General features: G+C 58.7%; 1 protein-coding gene across 2 annotated transcripts in view; it reads right to left on the bottom strand.

Annotated features, from left to right (window-relative positions):
• Positions 1–1,376: 1,376 nt before the first annotated feature.
• The window catches only part of DLG3 (discs large MAGUK scaffold protein 3), a 95,978-nt gene continuing 74,818 nt past the window's right edge, over positions 1,377–22,536 (bottom strand). Inside the window, exons 14-21 of one of the 2 annotated variants that reach the window (XM_038748132.1) lie at positions 21,612–21,711; positions 15,917–15,958; positions 14,392–14,442; positions 11,455–11,556; positions 9,828–10,000; positions 6,359–6,468; positions 1,611–1,702; positions 1,377–1,508 (exon numbers count right to left, since the gene is read on the bottom strand). In XM_038748132.1, the coding sequence (XP_038604060.1) occupies positions 1,402–1,508; positions 1,611–1,702; positions 6,359–6,468; positions 9,828–10,000; positions 11,455–11,556; positions 14,392–14,442; positions 15,917–15,958; positions 21,612–21,711 (777 nt within the window). In that variant the 3' untranslated portion in view covers positions 1,377–1,401. Of the gene's footprint in view, positions 1,509–1,610; positions 1,703–6,358; positions 6,469–9,827; positions 10,001–11,454; positions 11,557–14,391; positions 14,443–15,916; positions 15,959–16,532; positions 16,579–21,611; positions 21,712–22,536 lie in introns of both variants that reach the window. The other variant, XM_038748133.1, reaches the window with a different exon arrangement.

Below are 22,536 nucleotides of genomic sequence, written 5' to 3'. Positions count from 1 at the left end.
GATCGGCAGCTGCCCGGAAACAAGATGCCCGAGCCACGGTTCATCGCAACTCTGGTTTATTAAAAATATACGTCTCCTCGGCCCGGGCCGGAGGGGAACCAGGCTCGCCTCGTGCCCGCCCGGCTCCTCTTCACCCGGCGGGGGTGGCGACGCCGGGGCCCACGGGCAACCGCTGCCCGTCGCCGAGCCGTTCCTTCCCGCGTCGGGGGGCGACCCCCGTCCCCCCCAGCGACCGAGGGGTCGCGACCCTCCCCGGGGTGGGCGACTGCGGGGGAGCGCCCACGGGGAAGCGGCGGGAAAAGCCGGGCCCGTCCGGACCCCGGCCCGGCGGGGAGGCCAAGGTTGGGGGGTCCGAGCGGGACTCCGTCCCCTTCCTTTCGGGAGTCGGGTGGAAAATTGGGAGGGGTGAAAAAAGCCAACACGGTCACACGATGGGGTTTGGGTTGGACAGCATCTTCAAATGAAAAACAACGAAACCCAAAAAGACGAAACCGAAGGGGGCGGGGGGGGGGAACAAAAAAACAAAAACCGAACCAGAAAAGAAACCAGAAAACCGTAAAATCATCCCCTCATGCAAACGTGGCAGGCGGCGGACCGGACGGGGTGGCCACCCCTCCCGCCCCGAAATGCCCAACTTTGGGGGGGTGGGAAGGGGGTTTTTTTGGGGGGGGGTCTGTACCGTTTCGCTCCTCCTCCCGGGCGGGCGGGCGCCCCTCGCCAACGTCACCCTGCCCGGGCAAGGCCGGGGGTCGCGTGTGCGCGTGCCCCCTGGGGTGCCCTGGCCTGGGCACCCGTGCCAACTGCGCGCTCGCAGCCCCCCACCCCGCCCACGCAAACCCACACACTTGTGCGCGTGCGTGTGTGTATATATATATATATATATATTATAGGTGCGTATAATATATATATATATATATGTCATTTCTCTATATATTATATATAAATTACATATACATATAAATAAGATGCCTTTGGTGGCCCTCCCCGGGGCCGACGGGCGGATGGGGGTCCGGCTCCCGCGATTTGAGTCCGTCCTGATTCCTGGCAGAGTCGCCCCCACTCCCACCCCACGGGTCGCCCCCCCACTTCTTCCTCCCCCTCCTCCTCCTCCTCGGGCCTGGATTTTTTAAGAAAAAGGATCGAGGGTGGTGACCCAATCCCCTCGGAAAGTCCATGCAGGAATGACGGGGACACAGTCACGGGGTTGGGGTGGGGGGGAAGGCCCCCCCCGTCCCCGAGAGAGACAGGACTAGAAAACCCAATTTTGCGACGGATCTAAAAAAGGGGGGGGGGGGGGGCGGGGAGGGGTGCCAACGGGTGGTCCCTGCCCCCCTTCGAGGAGGGGGGGGCGCGGGGTGGGGGGACGGGGCGGGGGTCCGGGGGCGGGGAGGGGGGTGGTCTTCAGAGCTTCTCGGCGGAGGCGATCCAGATGTAGTGGCCGGACTGGTCCTCGATGATCTGCTTGATCTTGTTGTAGATTTCCTCCAGCGAGTCGCCCTGGACGATGGCTGGGCGGGTCGGGGGGGGGGGGGGGTTTCAGACTGGAAGCCCCCCGACCCTTTTTTGGGGGGGACCCCCGCCGCCCCCCGAGGAAGGCCGCGGGCCCCTACCTGTGAAATACTCCCCGAACTCCTGCTCCAGCTTCATGGCTTTGTCGTAGACCTTGTTGGCTTGTTCGTACGTCTGCCGGCGGTTCATCTCCCTGTCCGGGACGGCCCCCCGGAAGTCGGCGTCAACCCCGGAGGGCCCCCCGGAGGCGGGGACCCCCCCCCCCCTCAAAACCGCCCCCCACATCCGGCGGGAATAATCCCACTCCCCCGGCCGTGTCCTCCTCTCCCGTGTCCCGTTTATTAATAATAATAATAATGATGATGGTATCTGTTAAGCGCTTACTATGTGCCAAGCACTGCTCTAAGCGCTGGGGAGGCTACAAGGTAGCGTGGCTCAGTGGAAAGAGCATGGGTTTTGGGGTCAAAGGTCATGGGTTCGTATCCCAGCTCTGCCACATGTCCCCCCCCGCCCTTTTTAGACTGTGAGCCCACTGTTGGGTAGGGACTGTCTCTATACGTTGCCAACTTGTACTTCCCAAGCGCTTAGTACAGTGCTCTGCACACGGTAAGCGCTCAATAAATACGATGGATGATGATGATGATGATGTCTGCTGTGTGACCTTGGGCAAGTCACTTCACTTCTCTGAGCCTCAGTTACCTCATCTGGAAAATGGGGATGAAGACTGTGAGCCCCACGTGGGACAACCTGATCACCTTGTATCCCCCCCAGCGCTTAGAACAGTGCTTTGCACATAGGAAGCACTTAACAAATGCCATTATTATTATTATTATCACAAGGTGATCAGGTTGGCCCCCGGGGGCGGTCACAGTTTTAATCCCCATTTTCCAGACGAGGGAACTGAGGCCCAGAGAAGTGAAGCGACTTGCCCAGAGTCACATGGCTGACAGTTGGCGGAGCCGGGATTCGAACCCGTGACCTCGGACTCCAAAGCCCGGGCTCTTTCCACTGAGCCACGCTGCTTCTCTATTTATTCATTCATTCGATCGTACTTATTGAGCGCTTCTTACGCGCAAAGCACCGGACTGAGCGCTCGGGAGAGGACGATACATCCATAAACAGCCACGTTTCCCTGCCCACAACGGGCTGGCGGTCGATCGTACTTATTGAGCGCTTCTTACGCGCAGAGCACTGGACTAAGCGCTCGGGAGAGGACGATATGCCCATAAACAGCCGTGTTTCCCTGCCCACAATGGACTGGCAGTCGATCGTACTTATTGAGCGCTTCCTGTGAGCAGAGTGAGAGGTCGATACGCCAAACAATAGCCGCATTTCCCTGCCCACAACAGGCTGGCAGTCGATCCTACTTATTGAGCGCTTCCTAAGCGCACAGCACTGGACTAAGCGCTCGGGAGAGGACGATATTCCCATAAACAGACGCGATTCCCTGCCCACAACGGGCTGGCAGTTGACTGTACTTATTGAGCACCTCTTACACACACAGCACTGGACTAAGCGCTCCGGAGAGGACGATACACCCATAAACAGCCGCGTTTCCCTGCCCACAACGGGCTGGCAGTCGATCCTACTTATTGAGCGCTTCCTACGCGCACAGCACTGGACTAAGCGCTCGGGAGAGGACGGTACGCCCATAAGCAGCCGCGTTTCCCTGCCCACAACGGACTGGCAGTCGATCCTACTTATTGAGCGCTTCCTACGCGCACAGCACTGGACTAAGCGCTCGGGAGAGGATGATACGCCCATAAGCAGCCGCGTTTCCCTGCCCACAACGGACTGGCAGTCGATTGTACTTATTGAGCGCTTCCTACGCGCACAGCACTGGACTAAGCGCTCGAGGGAGGACGGTACGCCCATAAACAGACGCATTCCCTGCCTACAGGGAGCTGGGAGTCGATCCTACTTACTGAACGCTTCCTGTGAGCAGAGCGAGAGGATGATATGCCAGACGCGTTTCCCTGCCCACAACGAGCTGGCAGTCGATCGTACTTTTTTGAGCGCTCCCTATGCGCAGGGCACTGGACTAAGCGCTCGGGGGAGGACGATACGCCAATAAACGGACACGCTCCCCGCCCACGACGAGCTCGCAGTCTGCCAGGGCTCCCCCGACGCTGAGGATGGTACTTGTTAAGCGCTTACTATGTGCCAAGACTGTACTAAGCGCTGAGGGAGATCCAAGCTAACGGGTTGGACGCAAGTCCCTGCCCCACGTGGGGCTCGACGTCTTCATCCCCATTTTACGGATGAGGGAACCGAGGCCCAGAGAAGGGAAATGACTCACCCAAGGCCACCCAGCAAAGCCGGGGTTGCCTGGAGGACCTCCCCGCAAGCGCTCAGTACAGTGCTCTGCACACGATAAGCGCTCAATAAACATCACTCACTGACTGATAAGCAAGGAACCTGTTGGCCCACAGTCTGGCTGAGCTCAGAAAGCTCACTGTGGGCAGGGACTCGGTCTTTTTATTGCTCTACTGTCCTCTTCCAGGCGCTTAGTACAGTGCTCTGCACACAGTAAGCACTCAATAAATACCACTGATTGACTGGAAAGGAATCTGTGGAGGCTGGCAGAGCTCAGGAAGCTCATGGTGGGTGGGGAACGTGTCTGTTTACTGTTCTATTGTCCTCTCCCAGGCGCTCAGTACAGTGCTCTGCACACAATAAGTGCTCAATAAATACCACTGATTGGGGAGGGACCTGTGGAGGCTGGCAGAGCTCAGGAAGCTCGTGGCAGGTGGGGAGCGTGTCTGTTTACTGTTCTATCATCCTCTCCCAGGTGCTCAGTACAGTGCTCTCCCCCCAGGAAGCGCTCAATAAATACCACTGGTCGACTGGGGAGGAACCTGTGGAGGCTGGTTGAGCTCCGGAAGCTGGTTGTGGGTGGGGAACGTGTCTGTTTACTGTTCTCTCATCCCCTCCCAGGCGCTCAGTACAGTGCTCTGCCCCCAGGAAGCGCTCAGTAAATACCACTGATTGACTGGGGAGGAACCTGTGGAGGCTGGCAGAGCTCCGGAAGCTGGTTGTGGGTGGGGAACGTGTCTGTTTACTGTTCTCTCGTCCCCTCCCAGGCGCTCAGTACAGTGCTCTGCCCCCAGGAAGCGCTCAGTAAATACCACTGATTGACTGGGGAGGAACCTGTGGAGGCTGGCAGAGCTCCGGAAGCTGGTTGTGGGTGGGGAACGTGCCTGTTTACTGTTCCCTCGTCCTCTCCCAGGCGCTCAGTACAGTGCTCTGCCCCCAGGAAGCGCTCAGTAAATACCACTGATTGACTGGGAAGGAACCTGCGGAGACTGGCAGAGCTCCGGAAGCTGGTTGTGGGTGGGGAACATGTCTGTTTACTGTTCTATCGGCCTCTCCCAGGCGCTCAGTACAGTGCTCTGCACACAGAAAGCACTCAATAAATACCACTGATCGACTGGGGAGGAACCTGTGGAGGCTGGCAGAGCTCCGGAAGCTGGTTGTGGGTGGGGAACATGTCTGTTTACTGTTCTATCGGCCTCTTCCAGGCGCTCAGTACAGTGCTCTGCACACAATAAGTGCTCAATAAATACCACTGATTGACTGGGGAGGAACCTGTGGAGGCTGGCAGAGCTCCGGAAGCTGGCTGTGGGTGGGGAACGTGCCTGTTTACTGTTCTCTCGTCCTCTCCCAGGTGCTCAGTACAGTGCTCTGCCCCCAGGAAGCGCTCAATAAATACCACTGATCGACCGGGGAGGCACCTGTGCAGGCTGGCAGAGCTCCGGAAGCTGGTTGTGGGTGGGGAACGTGCCTGTTTACTGTTCTATCGTCCTCTCCCAGGTGCTCAGTACAGTGCTCTGCCCCCAGGAAGCGCTCAATAAATACCACTGATTGACTGGGGAGGAACCTGCGGAGGCTGGCAGAGCTCCGGAAGCTGGTTGTGGGTGGGGAACATGTCTGTTTACTGTTCTATCGGCCTCTTCCAGGCGCTCAGTACAGTGCTCTGCACACAATAAGTGCTCAATAAATACCACTGATTGACTGGGGAGGAACCTGCGGAGGCTGGCAGAGCTCCGGAAGCTGGTTGTGGGTGGGGAACGTGCCTGTTTACTGTTCTATCCTCCTCTCCCAGGTGCTCAGTACAGTGCTCTGCCCCCAGGAAGCGCTCAATAAATACCACTGATTGACTGGGGAGGAACCCATGGAGGCTGGCTGAGCTCAGGAAACTCGTTGTGGGTGGGGAACGTGTCTGTTTACTGTTCTATTGTCCTCTCCCAGGCACTCAGTACAGTGCTCTGCCCCCAGGAAGCGCTTAATAAATACCACTGATTGACTGGGGAGGAACCCGTGGAGGCTGGCAGAGCTCCGGAAGCTGGCTTTGGGTGGGGAACGTGCCTGTTTACTGTTCTCTCGTCCTCTCCCAGGTGCTCAGTACAGTGCTCTGCCCCCAGGAAGCGCTCAGTAAATACCACTGATTGACTGGGGAGGAACCTGCGGAGACTGGCAGAGCTCCGGAAGCTGGTTGTGGGTGGGGAACGTGCCTGTTTACTGTTCCATCGTCCTCTCCAAGGCGCTCAGTACAGTGCTCTGCCCCCAGGAAGTGCTCAATAAATACCACTGATTTGGGAGGAACCTGTGGAGGCTGGCTGAGCTCAGGAAGCTGGTTGTGGGTGGGGAACGTGTCTGTTTACTGTTCTCTCGTCCCCTCCCAGGCGCTCAGTACAGTGCTCTGCCCCCAGGAAGCGCTCAATAAACCCGGCCGGACGACGGAAGGATCACCGGGCGGCCCGGAGAACGCACCGGGGCGGCCCCCCGGCCCCGGGGCCAGTCGGGACCCCCCGCCCGGAGCCGGGGGGCGAGGGGGGCGTCTACTCACATGAGCGCCTCGATGGATTTGGGCTTGATGAAGATGGCGATGGGGTAGAGTTGTGCTTGCTGCAGCCGTTTGATGGCATTGCCGGACACGTCCAGGATGCAGCGTTTCCCCTGGAAACAGAGGCGGGCGGTGGGCGCGGACCCCCCGAGACCCCCGGAGGGCCCGGCACTGCCCAGATAACCTAGCCGGGCAACGGGGGCGGCTGCAGGGACCGTCTCTCCACGTTGCCAACCTGTCCTTCCCAAGCGCTCAGTACAGTGCTCAGCACACGGTAAGCGCCCAATAAGTACGACGGAACGCACGAGTGGCCGCCCCGGCCCGACCCGGGGAGACGGGCACGGGCTGGCAAACGGCGGCGGGCCGGCGGTCTCGGCCCGCCGACGGCTTTTTCTTTCCGCGCCCACTCTGATAGTGATATGGTATTCGTTGCGCGCTTCGGAATAATAAATGGTAATAAGGAATAAAGGAACAAACGATAAACAAACACCCAAATAAATGAACAGTAAAGAAATAACAAATGCATTTATAATAACAAATGGTAGGTGTTGCCCGCTTTATAATAACGGTAATAATAGGTCATTAAGGAAGAATCAATGAAAATAAATAAATAAATAATAAAAACAATGAAGAAATAATCAATAATCAACAGATAAATGCATTCATAATGATAAATGGCATCTGCTGCCTGCTTTATAATAATGGATGGTAATGAATTATAAATCATTAAGGAACAATAAGTCAAAATGAATAAATAATAAAAACAATGAAGAAATAATCAATAATAAACAACAGATAAATAAATGCATTCATAATAATAAATGGCATCTGTTGCATGCTTTATAATAATAAATGGCAATAAATAATAAATCATTGAGGAACAATAAATAAACATAAATAAATGAATAATAGAAATAATAAAGAAATAATCAATAACAAATAAACAACAGATAAATTCATTCATAATAATAAATGGCATCTGTTGCACGCTTTATAATAACAAATGGTAATAAATAATAAATCATTAAGGAACAATAAATAAACATAAATAAATGAATAATAGAAATAATAAAGAAATAATCAATCATAAATAAACAACAGATAAATAAATGCATTCATAATGATAAATGGCATCTGTTGCCCGCTTTATAATAATAAATGGCAATAAATAATAAATCATCAAGGAACAACAAACACAAATAAATAAATAATAGAAAGAATAAAGAAATAATCAATAATAAATAAACAATAGATAAATAAATGCATTTATAATAATAAATGGTATTGGTTGCACACTTCGTAATAATGAATGGGAATAAATAATAATTAATTAAGGAACAATAAATAAACATAAATAAATAAATAATAAAAATAATAATGAAATAATCAATAATGAATAAACAACAGATAAATGCATTCATAATAGAAATGGCATCTGTTGCACACTTTATAATAATAAATGGTAATAAATAATAAATCACTAAAGACAATAAAAATAAATAAAGAAATAATAAAAATAATAAAGAAATAATCAATAATAAATAAATAGATAAATAAATGCATTTACAATAATAAATGGTATTTGTTGCACACTTCATGACAATAAATGGTAATAAATAAATAAACAATAAAGAAATGCATTTATAATAATAAATGGTATTTGTTGTGCACTTTATAATAATAAATGATAATGAATAATAATAAATAAAAAATAAATAAATGATAAATAAATAATTAATAAATGCATTTATAAGAATAAATGGTATTTGTTGCGGGTTTACTGCGGACCAGGCGCTGTACTAAGTACCGGGGCAGATCCACGCTTGCTTGGAGAGAGCCCTGTCCCACCTAGTCTTTATCCCCATTTTCCAGATGAGGGGACTGAGGCCCAAAGGAGTGAACGGACTTGCCCGAGGTCACACAGTAGGGCGGTCAACCCCCTCAGTCAGTCAGTCAGTCAATGGTATTTATTGAGTGCTTCCTGTGGGCTTGTTGTGGGCAGGGACTGCGCCTATTTGTTCTACCGTCCTCTCCCAGGCGCTTAGTACAGTGCTCCGCCCACAGTTAGCATTCATTCATTCAATCGTATTTATTGAGCGCTTACTGAGTGCAGAGCACTGTACTCCGACTGAACAGATGAATGGATGAGTGAATGCAGTGTGCTGTACTAAGCGCTTGGGAGAGGACAATGGAACAGATACGTTCCTTGCCCACAGTGAGTTTACTGTCTCTCCCTCATGTGCCAGGGTGGGCGATGCAGTTGGGTGAAGGAGGCCACTCAGGGAGGCTGGGGGGTGAAAGAGGCCACTCAGGGAGGCTGGGGGGTAAAAGAGGCCAGTCAGGGAGGCTGGGGGGTAAAAGAGGCCACTCAGGGAGGCTGGTGGGTGAGAGACGTCACTCAGGGAGGCTGGTGGGTGAGAGAGGCCACTCAGGGAGGCTGGTGGGTGAGAGAGGCCACTCAGGGAGGCTGGTGGGTGAGAGAGGCCACTCAGGGAGGCTGGTGGGTGAGAGAGGCCACTCAGGGAGGCTGGGGGGTAAAACAGGCCAGTCAGGGAGGCTGGGGGGTAAAAGAGGCTAGTAAAAGAGGCCACTCAGGGAGGCTGGGGGGTAAAAGAGGCCACTCAGGAAGGCTAGTGGGTGAGAGAGGCCAGTCAGGGAGGCTGGTGGGTGAGAGAGGCCAGTCAGGGAGGCTGGTGGGTAAAAGAGGCCACTCAGGGAGGCTGGTGGGTAAAGGAGGCCACTCAGGGAGGCTGGGGGGTAAAAGAGGCCAGTAAAAGAGGACACTCCGGGAGGCTGGTGAATAAAAGAGGCCATTCAAAGAGGCTGGGGGGTAAAACAGGCTAGTCAGGGAGGCTGGTGGGTAAAAGAGGCCACTCAGGAAGGCTAGTGGGTGAAAGAGGCCAGTCAGGGAGGCTGGTGGGTGAGAGAGGCCAGTCAGGGAGGCTGGGGGGTAAAAGAGGCCAGTAAAAGAGGACACTCAGGGAGGCTGGGGGGTGAGAGAGGCCACTCAGGGAGGCTGGTCGGTGAGAGAGGCCACTCAGGGAGGCTGGGGGGTAAAAGAGGCCATTCAGGAAAGCTGGTGGGTAAAAGAGGCCAGTAAAAGAGGACACTGAGGGAGGCTGGTGAATAAATGAGGCCACTCAGTGAGACTGGTGGGTAAAAGAGGCCACTCAGGGAGGCTGGGGGATAGAAGAGGCCACTCAGGGAGACTCGTGGGTGGGTGGATGAAGGAGGCTGGGGGGTGAGAGAGGCCACTCAGGGAGGCTGGGGGGTGAGGCTGATGTCCGAAGGAGGCCAGTCAGGGAGGCTGGCGGGTAAAAGAGGCCACTCGGGGAGGCTGGGGGGTGGGTGGATGAAGGAGGCCAAGTCCGAAGGAGGCCAGTCAGGGAGGCTGGTAAGTGGGTAAGGCCGGTGAGTGAAGGAGGCCGCCCCCCTCCCCGCCGCCCCCGGTCCCCGGCCCCCGGCCCCGTACCCTCTCGGCCACGGCCCGGACGGACTGGATGCTGGTCCCGTACAGGTTGTCGTTGAACTGCCCGGCCTCGATGAACTTGTTGTCCTGGATGTCCTTCTCCATCTGCTCCCGCGAGGCCACGAAGTGGTAATCCTGGCCGTCCACCTCGTTCTCCCGCCGGGGCCGCGTGGTGTCTGAGGGACGGACGGGGGGACGGGGGGACGGGGGGGAGGACACGCCGTCACCGGGCCGGCCGGGCGGGGGAGGCCGCCCATGGAGGCCGGCCTGGGAGGCTGCGGGGGGCGGTGGGTGGAGGAGGAGGGTGAGGGAGGCTGGTGAGTGAGGGAAGACTGGAAGGCGAGGGAGGCCGGTGGGTGGAGGAGGCCGGTCAGGGAAGCCAGTCGGGGAGGCTGCTGGGTGAGGGAGGCTGGAGGGCAAGGCGGGTGGGCGAGGGAGGCCTGTCAGGGAGGCTGCTGGGTGAGGGAGGCCAGAGGATGAGGCAGGTGGGTGAGGAAGGCCAGAAGGTGAGGCTGGTGGGTGAGGGAGGCCGGAGGGCGAGGCAGGTGGGTGAGGGAGGCCGGAGGGTGAGGCAGGTGGGTTAGAGAGGCCGGAGGGTGAGGCAGGTGGGTGAGGGAGGCCAGAGAGTGAGGCAGGTGGGTGAGGGAGGGCGGAAGGCGAGGCAGGTGGGTGAGGGAGGCCTGTCAAGGAGGCTGCTGGGTGAGGGAGGCTGGAGGGCGAGGCAAGTGGGTGAGGGAGGCCGGAGGGCGAGGTAGACTGGAGAGTGAGGCAGGTGGGTGAGGGAGGCCTGTCAGGGAGGCTGTTGGGTGAGGGAGGCCGGAAGATGTGGCAGGTGGGGGAGGGAGGCCGGAGGGTGAGGCAGGTGGGTGACAGAGGCCGGAAGGCGAGGAAGGTGGGTAAGGGAGGCCGGAAGGCAATGCAGGTGGGTGAGGGAGGCCTGTCAGGGAGCCTGTTGGGTGAGGGAGGCCGGAGGGTGAGGCTGCTGGGTGAGGGAGGCCGGAGGGTGAGGCAGGTAGGTGAGGGAGGCCGGAGGGTGGGGCAGGTGGGTGACGGAGGCCAGAAGGTGAAGGAGGCCATTCAGGGAGGCTGGAAGGTGAGGCAAGTGGGTGAGGGAGGCCGGAAGGTGAGGCAGGTGGGTGAGGGAGGCCAGAGGGTGAGGCAGGTGGGTGAGGAGGCCGGAGGGTGAGGCAGACTGGAGAGTGAGGCAGGTGGGGGAGGGAGGCCGGTCATGGAGGCTGCTGGGTGAGGGAGGCCGGAAATTGTGGCAGGTGGGTGAGGGAGGCCGGAGGGTGAGGCAGGTGGGTGACAGAGGCCGGAAGGCGAGGAAGGTGGGTGAGGGAGGCCGGAAGGCAATGCAGGTGGGTGAGGGAGGCCTGTCAGGGAGCCTGTTGGGTGAGGGAGGCCGGAAGGCGAGGAAGGTGGGTGAGGGAGGCCGGAGGGTGAGGCAGGTAGGTGAGGGAGGCCGGAGGGTGAGGCAGGTGGGTGAGGGAGGCCGGAGGGTGAGGCTGCTGGGTGAGGGAGGCCGGAGGGTGAGGCAGGTAGGTGAGGGAGGCCGGAGGGTGAGGCAGGTGGGTGACGGAGGCCAGAAGGTGAGGCTGGTGGGTGAGGGAGGCCGGGCCAGGGCACTCACGGGGCACGCAGGACCCAAACTTGTGCGGGAACTCGGAGATGAGGTCGTCGTTGACGCGATCCTTCACGGGGCCCAGGATGATCACGGGCCTGGCGTAGTGAACTGGAGGCAAAGGACCCCGGGAGGCCCGGTGAGGAGGATGCCCCTTCCGGCCCCCACCCCCTCGCGCGGCTGCTGGGTGACCTCGGGCGAGTCGCTTCCCTTCTCTGGGCCTCGGTTTCCCAGATTCGGCCCCGCCACCGAGGGACTGACCCCCCGACTGGGGGGCTCCCGGTCGCCATCCCCATTTTCCAGAGGAGGCAACTGAGGCTCGGACAAGTGAAGCGGCTCGCCCGAGGTCGCACAGCAGACAGGCGGCGGAGCCGGGATTAGAACCCAGGACCTTCGGACTCCCAAGCCCGGGCTCTAGCCGCTAGGCCAGATTTATTTTCATTTCTTTTTAGTGGCATTTGTTAAGCGCTTACTACGTGCTTAACGGATCCGAGCCGATCGGGTCGGGCGCGGTCCGTGTCCCTCGTGGGGCTCGCCGTCTCCATCCCCATTTTACAGCTGAGGGAACCGAGGCCCAGAGAAGTGAAATGACTCGCCCAAGGTCACACGGCAGAGACTACTAATAATACTGATGGCATTTGTTAAGCGCCTACTATGTGCCAAGCACTGTTCTAAGCGCTGGGGAGGACTCAAGGTGATGAGGTTGTCCCCCGGCGGGGCTCACGGTCTTCATCCCCGTTTGACAGATGAGGGAACCGAGGCCCAGAGAAGTGAAGTGACTTGCCCAAAGTCACCCAGCTGACAAGCGGCGGTGGCGGGATTAGAACCCAGACCCTCGGGCTCCCAGGCCCGGGCTCTAACCGCTGGGCCATGCTGCTTCTCGGGAAAAAGGGAGGTGACTCACCCCAGGTCACACAGCACATGTGAGGCGGGGCGGGGATTAGAACCCAGACCCTCGGACTCCCAAGCCCGGGCTCTAACCGCTGGGCCACGCTGCTTCTCGGGAAAAAGGGAGGTGACTCACCCAAGGTCACACGGCACACGTGAGGCGGGGTGGGGATTAGAACCCAGACCCTCGGACTCCCAAGCCCGGGCTCTAACCGCTGGGCCACGCTGCTTCTCGGGAAAAAGGGAGGTGACTCACCCAAGGTCACACAGCAGAGGAGAGGCGAGGCGGGGATTAGAACCCAGACCCTCGGACTCCCAAGCCCGGGCTCTAACCACTGGACCACGCTGCTTCTCGGGAAAAAGGGAGGTGACTCACCCAAGGTCACACGGCACACGTGAGGCGGGGTGGGGATTAGAACCCAGACCCTCGGACTCCCAAGCCCGGGCTCTAACCGCTGGGCCACGCTGCTTCTCGGGAAAAAGTGAGGTGACTCACCCAAGGTCACACGGCAGAGCAAAGGCGAGGCGGGGATTAGAACCCAGACCCTCGGACTCCCAAGCCCGGTCTCTAACTACTGGACCACGCTGCTTCTCGGGAAAAAGTGAGGTGACTCACCCAAGGTCACACAGCAGAGGAGAGGCGAGGCGGGGATTAGAACCCAGACCCTCGGACTCCCAAGCCCGGGCTCTAACCGCTGGGCCACGCTGCTTCTCGGGAAAAAGTGAGGTGACTCACCCAAGGTCACACGGCAGAGCAAAGGCGAGGCGGGGATTAGAACCCAGACCCTCGGACTCCCAAGCCCGGTCTCTAACTACTGGACCACGCTGCTTCTCGGGAAAAAGTGAGGTGACTCACCCAAGGTCACACAGCAGAGGAGAGGCGAGGCGGGGATTAGAACCCAGACCCTCGGACTCCCAAGCCCGGGCTCTAACCGCTGGGCCACGCTGCTTCTCGGGAAAAAGGGAGGTGACTCGCCCAAGGTCACCCAGCAGACGAGAGGCGGGGCAGGGATTAGAACCCAGACCCTTGGACTCCCAAACCCGGGCTCTAACTGCTGGGCCACGCTGCTTCTCGGGAAGAAGTGAGGTGACTCACCCAAGGTCACACAGCAGACGAGAGGCGGATCAGGGATTAGAACCCAAACCCTCGGACTCCCAAAACCGGGCTCTAACCGCTGGGCCACGCTGCTTCTTGGGGAAAAGGGAGGTGACTCGCCCAAGGTCACACAGCAGACGAGGGGCGGATCAGGGATTAGAACCCAGACCCTCGGACTCCCAAGCCCGGGCTCTAACCGCTGGGCCACGCTGCTTCTCGGGAAAAAGGGAGGTGACTCACCCAAGGTCACACAGCAGATGAGAGGCGGGGCGGGGATTAGAACCCAGACCCTCAGACTCCCAAGCCCGGGATCTAACCGCTGGGCCACGCTGCTTCTCGGGAAAAAGGGAGGTGACTCACCCAAGGTCACACAGCAGACGAGAGGTGGATCAGGGATTAGAACCCAAACCCTCGGACTCCCAAAACCGGGCTCTAACCACTGGGCCACGCTGCTTCTCGGGAAAAAGGGAGGTGACTCGCCCAAGGTCACCCAGCAGACGAGAGGCGGGGCGGGGATTAGAACCCAGACCCTTGGACTCCCAAACCCGGGCTCTAACTGCTGGGCCACGCTGCTTCTCGGGAAGAAGTGAGGTGACTCACCCAAGGTCACACAGCAGACGAGAGGCGGATCAGGGATTAGAACCCAAACCCTCGGACTCCCAAAACCGGGCTCTAACCGCTGGGCCACGCTGCTTCTCGGGAAAAGGTGAGGTGACTCGCCCAAGGTCACCCAGCAGATGAGAGGCGGATAGGGGATTAGAACCCAGACCCTCGGACTCCCAAGCCCGGGCTCTAACCACTGGGCCCCGCCGCCTCTCGGGATCAGGAGGGGCGGGAACGGGCCAGAGACGCGCCGAGGAGCCCAACGGGGTCGGCCCGAGCGCTCGGTCCAGTGCTCCGCACGTAGTGGGCGCCCCATCAGTCCGACCGGACGGAACACGACCGCACGAGAGGGGGCTTACTTTCTTGTCGGGTGACCGGCTCGTACGACAGGATGGCGTCCTCCTGTCCTTCTGAAATTCAAAGGGGTGGGGGGCGGGGGTCGTAAAGCCGGCTTGTGGCCGGTCCCCGACCCCCGGCCCCCCGACTCCCGGGGGGCCGCTCCCCGGCAGCGGGCGGCTAGGCCGAGCCCGTCTCCCCCGGACCCACCCTAGCTTCGCCCGGTGCTCCGCCGTTTGGGCCGATTTTTAAGCGCTTATTACGTGCCGGGCTGGGCAAAACCCCGCTGACCCCCGCCGCCGCGCCCCTGCCACCTACAGCACCCCTAATTCCGGGCGGATCGGGTGGCGCGCCCTCCGGATTTTGGGGCGTTAGGCCGGGTCGGTGCCCCCAGCGGGCAATGCCTGAGTGGAGACCCCCCCCCCCCCGCCATGAAGAGACCCCCACATTCCTCTTCGCCCCACCCGCAAGGCCAGCACGGGACCAAGCTGGTGGCCGGTGTCCAGGACGGGTGAGGGGAGGGTGAGGCCGGCCCGGCCCTCTGGCCGGAGGCTGGACTGGAGCCCCCTCCTCCCCCAAGAGAGCAGGGGGTCCCCGGGGTGGGGGGGGGTCCGTGTTGGCTGGTCTGGCCCCCAAGAGGGACCGGTCCATCCAAGGGACTGGCCGGTTCCCCGGGCCGGACCACGGCTCCAGCATCCCCCCGGGCCGGACCACGGCCCCGTTATCCCCCCGGGCCGGACCACGGTCCCGTTATCCCCTGGGCCGGACCACAATCCCAGAATCCCTTGGGATTGACAACGGGCCCACAATCCACTGGGTCGGACCATGGCCCCAGCATTCCCGGGATCGGATTGTGGTCCCAGAATCCCCTGGATTGGCCCCCGGCCCCATCACCCTGAGTCTGACCCCGGCCCCAGAATCCCCCGGGCCGGACCACGGCCCCAGAATCCCCTGGGTCGGATGACCACGGCCCCCAAATCCCTTGGGTCAGACCGTGGCCCCAGTGTCCCCTAGGCCGGACCACTGCTCCAGTATCCCCTGGGTCAGATGACCACGGCCCCCGAATCCCCCGGGGCAGACCACGGCCCCAGCATCCCCAGGGCCGGACCACAGTCCCAGCATCCCCAGGGCCGGACCACAGTCCCAGCATCCCCTGGGCCGGACCACGGTCCCAGAATCCCTTGGGCTTGACCACAGCCCCAGCATCCCTGGGGTCAGACTACGGCCCCCGAATCCCCCGGGGCAGACCACGGCCCCGGCATCCCCAGGGCCGGACCACGGCCCCAGAATCCCCCCGGGTCAGCTGACCACACCCCCAGAATCCCCCGGGCCGGACCACATCCCCACCATCCCCGTGCCGGACCACTGCCCCAGCATCCCCCCGGGCCGAACGACGGCCCCAGAATCCCCCGGGCCGCACCACAGCCACAGCATCCCCGGGCCGGTCCGCGGCGCCCGGGGGTGGAGGGGAGGGGGCCGACAGACAGACGGACGGACGTCCAGACAGTAGGGGCTCGGACGGGGGGCCGGGGGCGGGCGGACACTCACTGGAGCTGCTCTCGCTGTCGCTGGTGTTGGACGTCACGCCCTCTGCAAGCCAAGGAGAAAGAGACTCCGGTTCAGAGCGGCCCACGGGACGCCGGGCACCCAGGGGCCCGCCCGCCCAGACGGGGACCACCCCCACCCCCGGGGGACGCCCCCCGAGCAGGCCACGAGTGGCTGTGGGCGCCGGGTTCTAGGATCTGCGCGCCCGCCACCCGACAGAGGATGGGCAGCCACCGCGGAGACACACAGATGGGACGGACGCCGCCCGCTTCTCGGGCATGCTGTGCTTGTGGTGGGCGCCCTCTCCCCGGACCGGGTCCGGCGGACCCCCCTCGGCCCCAGGATCCCGGTCACCCCGGCCCCTGACTTAAAACAATAATAACGGCGTTCGTTAAGCGCTCACTAGGTGCCAGGCACCGTTAATACGAGGTGATCAGGTTGTCCCGGTCATCACCCCCATTTGACGGATGAGGGAACCGAGGCACAGAGAAGGGAAGTGACCGGCCCAAGGTCACCCGACGGCCGGGACCGTCCTCCTTCCCCCGACGCGGCCCGGTCCGACAGAAGTTGGGGTTCGGGGTGGGGGGAGGAAGTGGGAAGGGGGGCGTCTTTCACTTACTCAGGTTCTTTGCTCCATAATAATCGTCACTTAAACCAGGGAAGTCCTGATCGGATCAAGCGCAAGGACAGAGACGGAGAGAGACGGGGAGAGATGGGGAGAGACGGGGAGAGACGAGGAGGGGGAATTAGAGCCAGGAAGACAGAGCGCACCGCAGAGGGTTGGGACCCCCGGGTGGACGGGGGGGAAGAGAGTTCGTCCGTTCATTCAATCGTATCGACGGAGCGCTTCCTGCGTGCAGGGCACTGTACTGAGCGCTCGGGAGAGGAAGGTACGGCGACAGGGAGACGCGTTCCCGGCCCGCGACGAGCCGGCGGTCGTCCGGACCTGGTCCGCGACCCGTCCCCCAGGGCCACCGGGGCCCAGGTCCTTGGGGGAGACGCCCCCCCGGCGGGCCGGAGCACGAGGCGCCTCGGGGCTGCCTCGGTTTCCCCTCGGAGGGAGTCCGAGAAACCGTCGTGATAATATAATCGTGATTGTCTGGATCCACCCCAGCGCTCAGTACAGTGGCCGGCACACAGTAAGCGCTTCACAACCACCACAGTTATTATTACATTTAATTTCACCCTATATATTATTGTAGAAATAGCATTAAAATAACAATTACGGCATTTGCTAATGAATTGTGGTATTTGTGAAGCCCTTACTATGTGCCAAGCGCTGTTCTAAGCGCTGGGGCTGTGAGCCCGTTGTCGGGTAGGGACCGTCTCTATATGTTGCCGACTTGTCCTTCCCAAGCGCTTGGTACAGTGCTCTGCACACAGTAGGCGCTCAATAAATACGATTGAACGTATGAAAGGGGGAGATACAAGGCGATCAGGTTGTCCCCCGTGGGGCTCACAGTCTTCATCCCCATTTGACAGATGAGGGAACTGAGGCCCAGAGAATAACAAGGGCATTTTGTAAGCGCTTACTATGTGCCGGCCACTGTTCTAAGCGCTGGGGTAGATCCAAGCTAATCAGGTTGGACCCGGGCCCTGTCCCCCGTGGGGCTCACAGTCTTCATCTCCATTTGACAGATGGGGGAACTGAGGCAGAGAGAACCGTAATAATAATAATGGCATTTTTTTAAGCGCTTAATATGTGCCAGGCACTCTTCTAAGCGCTGGGGGAGATGTTAATAAGAATAATAATGGTATCTGTTAAGCGCTTACTGTGTGCCAAGCACTGTTCTAAGCACTGGAGTTGATGATGATAATAATAATGGTATTTGTTAGGTGATTACTATGTGCCAGGCACTATTCTAAGCGCTGGGGTAGATGATGATAATAATAATAATAATGATATCTGTTAAGCGCTTACTGTGCTCCAAGCACTGTTCTAAGCGCTGGGGTTGATGATAATAATAATAAAAAATGGTATCTGTTAAGCGCTTACTGTTTGCCACTGTTCTAAGCACTGGGGTTGATGATAATAATAATAATGGTATCTGTTAAGCGCTTACTGTGCACCAAACACTGTTCTAAGGGCTGGGGTTGATGATGATGATAATAATAATGGTATTTGTTAAGCGCTTATTGTGTGCCAGGCACTCTTCTAAGCGCTGGGGTAGATGATAATAATAATAATAATGATATCTGTTAAGCGCTTACTTTGCGCCAAGCACTGTTCTAAGCGCTGGGGTTGATGATGATGATAATAATAATGGTATTAGGTGCTTACTATGCGCCAGGCACTGTTCAAAGCGCTGGGGTAAGCGATAATAATAATAATAATGGCATTGGTTAAGCACTTACTATGTGCCAGGCACTGTTCTAAGCGCTGGGGCTGATGATAATAATAATAATAATGGTATCTGTTAAGCGCTTACTGTGCGCCAAGCACTGTTCTAAGCACTGGGGTTGATGATGATGATAATAATAATAATAATAATGGCATCTGTTAAGCGCTTACTGTGTGCCAAACACTGTTCTAAGCACTGGGGTTGATGATAATAATAATATCAGTATCTGTTAAGCTCTTACTGCATGCCAAGCACTGTTCTAAGCACTAGGGTTCATGATAATAATAATAATAATAATGGTATCTGTTAGGTGCTTACTGTGTGCCAAGCACTGTTCTAAGCACTGGGATTGATGATGATAATAATAATAATGGTATTTGTTAAGCGCTTACTGTGTGACAAGCACTTTTCTAAGCACTGGGGTTGATGATGATAATAATAATGGTATTTGTTAGGCGCTTACTATGTGCCAGGCACTGTTCAAAGCGCTGGGGTAGGTGATGATAATAATAATAATAATAATAATAATAATAATGGTATTTGTTAAGTGCTTACTGTGTGCCAAACACTGTTCTAAGCACTGGGGTTGATGATGATAATAATAATGGTATTTGTTAGGTGCTTACTATGTGCCAAGCACTGTTCAAAGCGCTGGGGTAGGCGATAATAATAATAATGGCATTTGTTAAGCGCTTACTATGTGCCAAGCACTGTTCTAAGCATGGGGGTAGACACCGAGGTCATCAGGTTGACCCCTGTGGGGCTCCCAGTCTTCATCCCCATTTGACAGATGAGGGAACTGAGGCCCAGGGAAGTGAAGTGGCTTGCCCAAAGTCACACAGCTAAGTGGTGAAGCCGGGATTAGAACCCACGACCCCTGACTCCGAAGCCCGGGCTCTTTCCGCTGAGCCCCGCGGTTTCTCCCAGTCCCCATCCCCATTTCACAGGCAAGGGAACTGAGGCCCCCGAGAAGGGAAGTGACCGGCCCAAGGTCACACGGCGGACAAGTGGCCGGAGGAAGATCCGGGGGGCCGTGCCCGGAGCCGGGGGTTCTCCCGGGGGGCGAGACCGGGCACGGGGCGGAGTGGGAGACGGGCAGAGAGACAGGCAGAGAGAGACAGGGAGAGACAGGGAAAGGCTGCCCGGCCCCCCGCCCCGCGCCGCCCCGTCCGGGCAGGGGTCTTCATCCCCGTCCCCGCCCGAAATCGCTCCTCGGAGAGGGGTCTCTGCCCGCGTCTCCGTGCCCGTCTGAGAGGGGGGTCTCCCGCCCAGGGTCCAGGCAGTGGCAGGGCGGCACGGAGAGCCCACCCCCAGCCCGGCTCTACCCAGCCGTGCCCTCTCCAGCCTAGCTCTACCGGCCCAGTCCTCCCCAGCTCTCTGCCCTCCCCTGCCCGGGCATACCCAGTTCAGCTCCAGGCAGGGGCAGAGCAGCAGAGAGACGCCACCGGGCTCCTCGGGCATGCCCCATCCCCGGCCCAGCTGTGCCCTCTCCAGTCCAGTCCTCCCAGCTGTGCCCTCTCTAGCCTTGCTCTCCCCAGCTGTGCCCTCCCCAGCTCTGCCTTACCAAGCTCTGCCCTCCCCAGCCCAGTCCTCCCCATCTCTGCCCTCTCCAATCCAGCTCTACCCAGCTGTGCCCTCTCCAGCCCAGCTCTCCCCAGCTGTGCCATCTCCAGTCTTGCTCTCCCCAGCCCAGCCCCCCCCCCAGCTCTGCCCTCTGCAGCCCAGCTCTGCCCTCCCCAGGTCTGCCTTACCCAGCTGTGCCCTCTCCAGCCTTGCTCTACCCAGCCCAGTCCTCCCCATCTCTGCCCTCTCCAGCCTCTCTACCCAGTTCTGCCCTCCCCAGCCCTGCCCTCTCCAGCCCAGCTCTCCCCAGCTGTGCCCTCTCCAGCCTCTCTACCCAGTTCTGCCCTCTCCAGCCTTGCTCTCCCCCGCTGTGCCTTACCAAGCTCTGCCCTCCCCAGCCCAGTCCTTCCCATCTCTGCCCTCTCCAATCCAGCTCTACCCAGCTGTGCCCTTCCCAGGTCTGCCCTCCCCAGCTGTGCCCTCTCCAGCCCAGTCCTCTCCATCTCTGCCCTCTCCAGCCCAGCTCTCCCCAGCTGTGCCCTCTCCAGCCCAGTCCTCTCCATCTCTGCCCTCTCCAGCCCAGCTCTCCCCAGCTGTGCCATCTCCAGCCTTGCTCTACCCAGCCCAGCCCTACCAGCTCTGCCCTCCCCAGGTCTGCCTTACCCAGCTGTGCCCTCCCCAGCCCAGTCCTCCCCATCTCTGCCCTCTCCAGCCTCTCTACCCAGTTCTGCCCTCCCCAGCCCAGCTCTCCCCGGCTGTGCCCTCTCCAGCCTTGTCTCCCCAGCTGTGCCCTCTCCACCATCTCTACCCAGTTCTGCCCTCCCTAGCCCAGCTCTCCCCAGCTGTGCCCTCCCTAGCCCAGCTCTCCCCGGCTGTGCCCTCTCCAGCCTTGCTCTCCCCCGCTGTGCCTTACCAAGCTCTGCCTTCTCCAGCCCAGTCCTCCCCATCTCTGCCCTCTCCAGCCCATCTCTCCCCAGCTGTGCCCCCCTCCAACTCATCTCTCCCCAGCTGTGCCCCCTCTGGCTCATCTCTACCACGCCCTGCCTCCTCCAACTCATCTCTACCATGCTGTGCCCCCTCCAGCCCATCTCGACCCAGCTGTGCCTCCTCCAACTCATCTCTACCATGCTGTGCCCCCTCCAGCCCGTCTCTCCCCAGCTGTGCCCCCCTCCGGCTCATCTCTCCTCAGCTCTGCCCACTCCGGCCCATCTCTCCCCAGCTGTGCCCCTTCAGACTCATCTCTCCCCAGCTGTTTCCCATCCAACTCATCTCTCCCCAGCTCTGCCCTCTCCGACTCATCTCTCCCCAGCTGTGCCCCCTCCAACTCACCTCTCCCCAGTTGTGCCCCCTCCAACTCATCTCTCCCCAGCTGTGCCCCCTCCGGCTCATCTCTCCCCAGCTGTGCCCCCTCCAACTCATCTCTCGCCAGCTGTGCCCCCTCCTGCTGATCTCTCCCCAACTGTGCCCCCTCCAACTCACCTCTCCCCAGTTGTGCCCCCTCCAACTCAACTCTCGCCAGCTGTGCCCCCTCCAGCCCATCTCTCCCCAGCTGTGCCCCCTCCGGCCCATTTCTACCCTGCCCAGGGGGCACCACCAGATGCCCCCAGCCCGATCCGAGAGCCAATTCCGGCCCTGCCAGGGGTCCGGCCCCGGCTCGCACACCCACGCACACCCACGCACACAGACACGGCCCCCGCCCGGCGCGGGGGGCGGAGGAGGAGGAGGAGGAGGGGTGAGAGAGGATGGAGGCGTGGAGGATGACGGCGTCCTGACGCTAGCCCACGGCTACTTACGTTCCGGTCCACCGCTCTCGTGGGCCACGTTCTCTTTGCTCTTGTAAAATGGGAACTTCCGGGACAGGCGGAAGCTCTTTTTACGCTTCGTTTTGATCGACTGTGACAGGGCGTGGAGATGGAGCGGGAGGGTCGGGAGGACAGAGAAAACAGAACACACGGACTTTAAAGCATGCGAGGGGGTGGCGCGGCGGTTCAGAATGGAGGCGGCGATGCCACGTGGGGGGCGATGGACGAAATGGGACGCCCGGGGGGGGGTGGGTGGGTTCAAAATGGAGGCGGTGATGCCAAGTGGGGGGCGATGGAGGAAATGGGACATACGGGGGACGGGCACATTCACAATGGAGGCGGGGATGCCAAGTTGGGGGGCGATGGAGGAATTGGGACATCCAGGGGATAGGCACATTCAAAATGGAGGCGGTGATGCCAAGTGGGGGGCGATGAAGGAAATGGGATGTACGGAGGGCGGGCACATTCAAAACGGAGGCGGGGATGCCAACTGCGGGGGGGATGGAGGAAATGGGACACTCAGGGGGCAGGCACATTCAAAATGGAGACAGGGATGCCAATTGAGGGGGGGTGCCAATTGGGGGTGATGGAGGAAATGGGACATAAGGAGGGCAGGCACATTCAAAACAGAGGCGGTGATGCCAAGCCGGGGGCGATGGAGGAAATGGGACATAAGGGGGGCGGGCACATTCAAAATGGAGGCGGGGATGCCAGCTGTGGGGGGCGATGGAGGAAATGGGACATTCGCGGGGCGGGCACATTCAAAATGGAGGTGGGGATGCCAATTGTGGGGGGTGATGGAGGAAATGGGACATAAGGGGGGTGGGCACATTCAAAATGGAGGCAGGGATGCCAATTGTGGGGGGGGATGGAGGAAATGGGACACTCGGGGGGCAGGCACATTCAAAATGGAGGC

The sequence above is a fragment of the Tachyglossus aculeatus genome, chromosome 6, assembly GCF_015852505.1.
Source record: "Tachyglossus aculeatus isolate mTacAcu1 chromosome 6, mTacAcu1.pri, whole genome shotgun sequence".
Lineage (NCBI taxonomy): Eukaryota > Metazoa > Chordata > Mammalia > Monotremata > Tachyglossidae > Tachyglossus > Tachyglossus aculeatus.
Note: the sequence above shows the minus strand (reverse complement) of the source record. Positions and strands in the feature narration are given on the sequence as shown.